At 32.8% G+C, this 7,659-nt stretch overlaps 1 protein-coding gene across 1 annotated transcript; it reads left to right on the top strand.

The window, feature by feature from the left end:
* The first annotated feature begins 1,035 nt into the window (after window positions 1-1,035).
* On the top strand, window positions 1,036-5,843 carry LOC110626770 (eukaryotic initiation factor 4A-3). Its single transcript, XM_021772846.2, has 8 exons — window positions 1,036-1,484; window positions 2,131-2,371; window positions 2,542-2,622; window positions 2,787-2,894; window positions 2,989-3,108; window positions 3,996-4,163; window positions 5,212-5,298; window positions 5,590-5,843. The coding sequence occupies exons 1-8, from the start codon at window positions 1,171-1,173 to the stop codon at window positions 5,701-5,703; spliced, it is 1,233 nt and encodes a 410-aa protein (XP_021628538.1). The 5' UTR covers window positions 1,036-1,170; the 3' UTR covers window positions 5,704-5,843.
* Window positions 5,844-7,659: the final 1,816 nt, after the last annotated feature.

Genomic DNA, 7,659 nt, shown 5'->3' with positions numbered 1-7,659 from the left:
AAATAAAAAATATTCTTTTTTTTTTTTTGAAAAAGAGAGAAATACCAATAAGTCAGAAACTATACGAGGAGGAGGGATATAAATCCAAACTCCTTGACCTGACTCAGAATGAGCCGATATTACTAAAATATGAGCGATATCATTCGCAGACCTGTGAATAAAATCATATTGCTTCTTCATAACTGAATAGAAACAATTTATAATTTTAAATCAAAAGACCAAAAGGTGATAAATCATCTAACGAATTAAATAGATGAAGGTAAATTAATCATTCCATTAAATTATATTTTTAAATTATAAATTTTAAAAACTCGCATATTTAATCGTGCCATAAAACGTGTTTAAATAAATTTGAGAAATTTTAGTTACTCTTCTAATTAAAAAAAAATATAAATTTTAGGATAATTAATAAATTATTATTTTAATTTTAAAATTAAATATTTAAAATTTTTTATAATTATTAATTTTAATTTTAATTTTTTTAATTTATATTTTTTAATATTTTATCATTTATTTTTTATTTGAAAAAATAGTTAGATCTCTAGTAATTTTTATTTAAATTATCAAATGCAACTAATCTTTAATTTTTTATTCTTCAATTTTTATTCATGAAAATATTTTTTAAAATTTTTAAGAATAATTTTTTATTTAATTTTTTAAAAAAATAATTTTAAATAAATTATAAAATTTTATGAGAAAAATTATATTTTCAGACATTTGACCATTATTAATTTTAAATTAATATATATAATAAATGAAAAAATAATAATTTTAAATAAATTATGTATGAAAAAATTTAGGGATTTCATTTTAAAAATGTAAAAATTAATTTATTAATTATATTAAAATTTAATGATTAAATTATAATTTATTAAAATAAGATATTTCTTTAAAAATCTAAAAGTTTAAGCGTGTATAGAAATATTTTAAATATTTAAAATATTTATTGAGTATCATGAGAAAAAACCTATAATTTAAACCTACTTATTATAATTTCAAATACAGGTAGGGATCCTTTAATTAGCTCAAACTCGGCGACGAAAGTGTGATTTAAAAAGAAAAAAAAAAAAAAACAATCGTTCCATGGACGCAAGGTTTATGGTTAAAAGAAAGGTGAGAACATAAAACGCATTCAAAAAAATTTTCTTAACTCTCACAAGGCGCAAGGCAATGGCCGCGGCGGCGACAAGCGTGGTTCCGGCTGGGCGGAGTGCCAGAAGAGCCGCTGTGGAGGATGACAAATTGGTTTTCGAGACGACAGAAGGTATAGAACCTATAACCAGCTTCGACGAGATGGGCATAAAGAACGATCTGCTACGCGGAATTTATGCCTATGGGTTTGAGAAGCCTTCCGCAATCCAGCAGAGGGCAGTTATGCCCATAATAAAAGGCCGAGATGTGATAGCTCAGGCGCAATCCGGTACCGGCAAGACCTCCATGATTGCACTCACTGTTTGCCAACTCGTTGATACGTCTAGTAGAGAGTATGTTTTATGAATTTATATAACCCTAATGGCAAAATTTTGTATGCCTTTTCTTTTCCTTCTAAAACTTTTGGACTTCAGTTTTTAGAACCTTGGTTTTAGATAGCCAAAATTGTTTTTTGTGGTTAAACCCTAATTTTATATATATTTCGTTGAAAAGCAAAGATTTTTTTTTTCTTTTTTCTATCCATGGGACTCTCTCTCTATCTCTCTCTCTTTCCCCCCTTAGGGTGTGTTCTTCGAATTTTAACTTATGCAAAAGCAACTACGTTGAGTTGTTAGAATATTGCGCCCTGTTTTTCGAATACTCCTCTAATTTGTAGTCTGGAAAATGTTGCCCTTTTTTCATAGAAATTATATTTTAGATATTATTTTGAACTAATTGTAAAACTTAGATATTAAGATCCACAAGTAAAGTAATGGAATGGGCTCACCATCTCAAAAGAAAATCTACCGAACTTTATTTTTCTTTTCTTTTTTTTTTCAAACAAAAGAAGATTGTATCTTATTCCTATGTTATTGTTTTCTCTTGGACAGATTTTTGTTGCTTTCTTTACTGGGTTATTCTTGCAGCTATTGGCATTCTGCCAATTGTGGTACATGGCTATCTTCGTCTGTTTTATATCTTGGTCGTTCTATTCTACAGGGTCCAGGCATTGATATTGTCACCTACAAGAGAACTGGCCGCGCAGACAGAAAAAGTAATATTGGCAATTGGTGATTACATCAATATACAAGCACATGCATGTATTGGTGGCAAAAGTGTTGGTGAGGATATCAGAAAGCTAGAGTATGGAGTTCATGTTGTGTCTGGAACTCCAGGCAGAGTCTGTGACATGATAAAGAGGAGGACATTACGCACTAGAGCCATTAGGTTATTAGTTCTTGTGAGTTGATGATTTTGGATTATGCATTTATATGTTCTTGCTTTTGCTTTTTTATTATGTATTTGGAAGTTGGGGTTCAGTGTTCACTTAATTAGTATTCCTACAGAAATACCTCCGCTAGACCTGATGTTTTGAGCTATTATTATTATTTTCTTTCTGTCATCATGTAGGATGAGTCTGATGAGATGCTGAGCAGAGGTTTCAAGGATCAAATTTATGATGTGTATAGATATCTTCCCCCAGAGCTTCAGGTGTTCAACGTACCATAGATATCTTATGTGATTTTCAGTTCTAGTGCATCTGTTGCTCTAAATACATGGAATTGTTTTATTTTCATGAGTGATGCTTAAATGAGACAAGATTATATTTTACTTCAAGGATATATTATGGTCCTAAATTTTTTATATTTTTGTAGGTTGTCTTGATTTCTGCTACTCTTCCTAATGAAATTTTGGAGATGACGAGCAAGTTCATGACAGACCCTGTTAAGATTCTTGTGAAACGTGATGAATTGACATTAGAAGTGAGTATTTGTTTGAGCTGTAAATGAGTTTGCAAGAAATACAATACTGGAGTTTGATGGGAGCTTATCGTTTTTTGTGTTTCTATTATGATAGGGAATCAAACAATTTTTCGTTGCAGTTGAAAGGGAAGAGTGGAAATTTGATACTCTCTGCGATCTTTATGATACTCTTACCATCACCCAAGCTGTGATTTTCTGCAACACAAAACGGAAGGTAACACTGTCACTGATCATTCATTCTGCCGTCTCATAGTTGATTGTTACAATGAAGTGAATATACCGTGTTTATTGTCTATATCTTATTTGTGCCTGAAAATTGAAACTTTTGACTTTGGCAAGGTTTATTATTTAAAATTTTAAGCTCTATCAACATAATACAAAACTTCATATAGCATCCAAAATGATGCAAGTAAAGACTGTAATTCTTCTTCTCTTTTTGTTTGGATGATATATTGCTACCTAATCATCATAGTGTATGGGTTGCCTAAAAATTTGGCTGAGGCTGAATGGCTTATGTCTACACAACTTCCGACTTGTGAGACTCTTAAACAGTTTAGGAAGATAAGTGGTAGCTAGTATATATATACACACACATATACTTTTTCATAATCAGGCTATTGATATTACATTGATTATAGCATCTTCAAAACATGGATGAAGGAGGCAATTTTGCCTGGTTTCAAAATCCTTGTTTCGGCTTCAAATATGAAAATTATAAATTGATGCGTGTTATATCTGTCTATATTAAAAGTGGACTGAATAACAAGGAAATTAGACCTTTTTGGCCAGAGTTCCAAATATAATGATTTCCTAAAGAGTCTTGTTCTTTGGTTAGCCAAAGGCTTAGTTGAAATGGTAGGAGATAAGCAAGGTAGTATTGTATTTAAAATGAGCTGGAGGGAAGTGGTAGAAAGGAATTGATGTTAGCTCTTTCTTAAAATTTATTGATAAACTGGGTGGAATTAACGAAGTGATTATCTGGGTTTAGTTGTGTTTATTTAAAGGTGAAGGGATTCTAAATATTAGACTTGGGCCACATTAATTTAGAACTGTTGTGAATTTGTCGTCCTTATGCATGTGCAAGTGCATTACCTTGGTCAGGTGGATTGGCTAACTGAGAAAATGCGGAGCAATAACTTCACAGTCTCATCAATGCATGGTGACATGCCTCAAAGGGAGAGAGATGCAATTATGTCAGAGTTCCGCTCTGGTACAACCCGTGTCCTGATAACTACTGATGTTTGGGCCCGAGGGCTTGATGTTCAACAGGCAAGTTCCTTGTTTTTGATTTCTTCATTAATATATTTGTTGAAAACAATTATTTCTCATACATGATGTTTCTGTTTCGAAAAAGCTGAAGAAGAGTAATAAATATTAAGATATAGATACTCTTGTGTTATATTTCTAATGTGAAGGCTGATGCCTGACCTTATGTAGATATAACCATTTTATGTATTGACTACTAAAGTCATTTTCACAGTAGTGAAAAAGGGAGTATGGACTTCAATGGCATGATGTTTATTTGGTTTTTTTCGCTTGGAGCATGTGTATTTTCTAGAACAGAATTCAATTGCAATGATCGATTAAAATAATGAAAGAATCTCTCACTAACTGTCATGGCACCAGACAGGGTTGGTTGTATTTTGATAATTATTTGGGAAAACTTTATTCATATAGCTTGTACTGAACATGGTACTGAATGGCGACAAAAAGGATCCGCACTGCTGACTCGAACTAGTTTGGGGTTAAGGCTTGTTGGTTTTTGTTTATTCATAGAATCTTTTTGTAGCGGTCCAGTGGATCTGCATTGTATATGTTATTTTATTTCACCTTCTATGAAAGGGAAAGGAAAGATAGGTGAAATTATCAGATTGTTTTCCTAGTAAAGCACAAAGGTCATATCTTGAATTTGGTTTTTTCTCAACTGCTTGAATAGTTTCCTTATTAATTTTCATAATAAAGCATGGTGTTTGAATAGTTATGCTGTTATTAAAATTTCCTAGTAAAGCACAAAGATCATATCTTGAATATGGCTTTTTTCTCAGCTGCTTGCATAATTATCTTGTAATTTTACTATTGCATACGCATTCTCACATTCTATGGTAACTTGTAAATGCTCACATCAATGAATCTGCATCTCGACTGAAAGCATATGATTGCAGTGTGCTCTCTTCCCTTTTTTTTTTTCTCCTCTCTCCTGGTGAGCTTATTGTCTCCTTGGTATGAATATGTCCAGTTGTATGTGTTAAGGCATCCAATGGTATTTGTTGGTTTGGTTATTTTATTTTATTTTCTTGTCTGCTTATTTGCATCTCAGGTCTCTTTGGTGATCAATTATGACCTACCAAACAATCGAGAGCTTTACATCCATCGGATTGGTCGTTCAGGTCGTTTTGGACGCAAGGTATGCACTTTGTATTTTCATCCTTTTCCCTGTCTAATTTTAGTTCTAATTTCATCATGTGCAAGATGATTTCTTCTACTATTATTAAGATTATAATTTCTCGTCTGAGAGCCTGATCCTGTCCAAAAGTATAATTTGTTGGTATTCACATTTTCTAGTTCTGCCCTATTAAATTGGCACTTGAGATGCAATATGCCTAACAGATGCTCATTCTGCTTTGACGGCTATAAATGGTAGCTGGTGGTATAGAAATTGTTGTGAATGAAATATCGTTTTGCTGGTTGTTTTCAGGGAGTTGCGATAAATTTCGTGAAAAGTGATGATATCAAGATATTGAGAGATATAGAGCAGTACTACAGTACCCAGATCGATGAAATGCCAATGAATGTTGCTGATCTAATCTAAAGACACTTGGCTGTGTTTAAAAATATGTTGTGTGGATTGACATTTGCCCAATTTTCCATATTTGCAGTGAGTTTGTACAATGGTTAGCGAATTCTTGGTGGCTTTATTTTCCAATACAATAGATCAACTCTTCCATGTTACTTCTTTTTTCTTTTTTTTTTTTTTAAAAAAAAAATTATTTCTTGTGTTTTACGCAAGTTGGATTCTTTGGTTCGTGGATTTATGTATTTATTATCATAATTTTACTGCTTTTATTTTTGTCACATCGTCTCTGTTTTGGATACAAGCACCAGAAAACGGGAGGTACGTTTGAGGTTTCTTTCTTTCGAATTTTAAAGCCTGTAACATTGAGGTACGAAATAATATATTTTTGATTGAAATAATTAAAAAAATGTCAGTAAGATATGCATTAAAATGTTTATCGGTGATATAATGAGATTTTCAAAAGAAATGACCCTTAAAAGGGCAAAAATGTTTTTTTTAAAAGATATTTTTAAATTAAATTAATTTTTTATTATAAAAACTAATATTACACAATAATTACTTAGTGGACAGTGAGTTGTTTTATAAGACAGGGTTATGTAATACTTGTCAAATTAACACGTGGATTCTTTTATAAGAAGACTCGAACGTTTTAAGATAGGTCAGACTCGGGATAAATAGATTTGCCCTTTCAATTTCAAGGTAAGGTTGTATAAGAAAATTATTGTTAAACCGTTGCAATTTAGCATATTTTTTTCACGCCTATGATTACGGGATTTTTGATTAATTAATCGGCGAAAATCTCCTACTAACAAGTCGCTCACATTATCACTGGATTATTAGAAAATACTATATTTATCATATTTTTACAATATAAAAGGAAAATGATCGTATAGGCAGAGGTGCGCTATTTTCCAACACAAATATTTTCAAGTTCTCTATATTTCCGTCATTCTTTATATTACTGACTTGAGTGTCGAAATAGCTACTATAGACATCCACAATCTCACATTCTCTTTCTCGCAGGTTTAGCCAATCACAAGTACAGCTTTATTTCAGTCACATCATCAATTTGGTTTCAGCAATATCATTTGGTTCCGTTGCCGGAAAATTCATTGAATTCTGTCTGTTCATTTGAATTAAAGTTGGTCTCTTATCCTTTTTTTTTAAAAAGAGAAATCTCTATTTTATTTTTAGAAATGACCGACAATGCACAAGGTGTTGCTAAAGTTGCTACTGATGAGAATACTATCATTTCTTCTACTCCTGGCAGTGGACAAAACACAACTCCTATAGTCAACGAGACAAATTTCAACAATCTGAGTATCGAGCAAATACTACAATATGTCGAAAGGTTGTAGGTTATTTTCGAACAATACAAAACTCGAGAAGAGGTGTCACTTATGGCTCCCAGGGGGAGAGAGGAAGTTTCCATAGAGACCTTAAGTACTCAGACAGAGGCGATCCAGACTCAGTCCAAAGGGAATGACAAGTTCGAAGAAGAGGAGCCATCAGATGATGTTTCCAAGGACGTAGGCTGGAAGCTAGTACAGGCTGCCCAAAGGTACAAAGAAGGATGGAAAGAGGATAAAAGGACGGGTGAGCAGCAAGGCCAAAAGCTGGAGAAGTAAGGGTATGAGGGAGACTATAAAAGTTACCCGGTCTCCTGAAGAAGGAATGGCCGAGGTAAGTATTAGAAATATACCGCATTGAATGACTTGCGAACGCATATTGTAATGTGGATTAGGAAAAATGACAAGAAGATCAAGTGACTCCTCAAACTCAACCCTAAGAAAGTCGAAAAACGAGACAGGACCAGGTACTACCATTTTCATGAAGACCATGGACATGTAACGGAGGAGTGCCGACAATTGAAAGACGAGATCGAAAGGTTAGTAGGAAACAATATACTTCAAAAGTTCACTAGAAAGAGTAGAAAAAATAAGAGGTCTGAGCTCGACATAACAATTCCCG

The sequence above is a fragment of the Manihot esculenta genome, chromosome 11 (assembly GCF_001659605.2).
Source record: "Manihot esculenta cultivar AM560-2 chromosome 11, M.esculenta_v8, whole genome shotgun sequence".
In the NCBI taxonomy this organism is placed as follows: Eukaryota; Viridiplantae; Streptophyta; class Magnoliopsida; order Malpighiales; family Euphorbiaceae; genus Manihot; species Manihot esculenta.
The sequence above is the reverse complement of the archived record's forward strand: the minus strand, read 5'-3'. Positions and strand labels throughout refer to the sequence as shown.

What these genes read in the sequence shown, in the direction of transcription:
- LOC110626770 (XM_021772846.2), top strand. Translation starts at nt 1,171, where the DNA reads ATGGCCGCGGCGGCGACAAGCGTGGTTCCGGCTGGGCGGAGTGCCAGA. An exon ending in CCATTAGGTTATTAGTTCTT is followed by an intron (nt 2,372 to 2,541) that starts GTGAGTTGATGA and finishes GTCATCATGTAG; the next exon opens with GATGAGTCTGATGAGATGCT. An exon ending in CAGGTCGTTTTGGACGCAAG is followed by an intron (nt 5,299 to 5,589) that starts GTATGCACTTTG and finishes GGTTGTTTTCAG; the next exon opens with GGAGTTGCGATAAATTTCGT.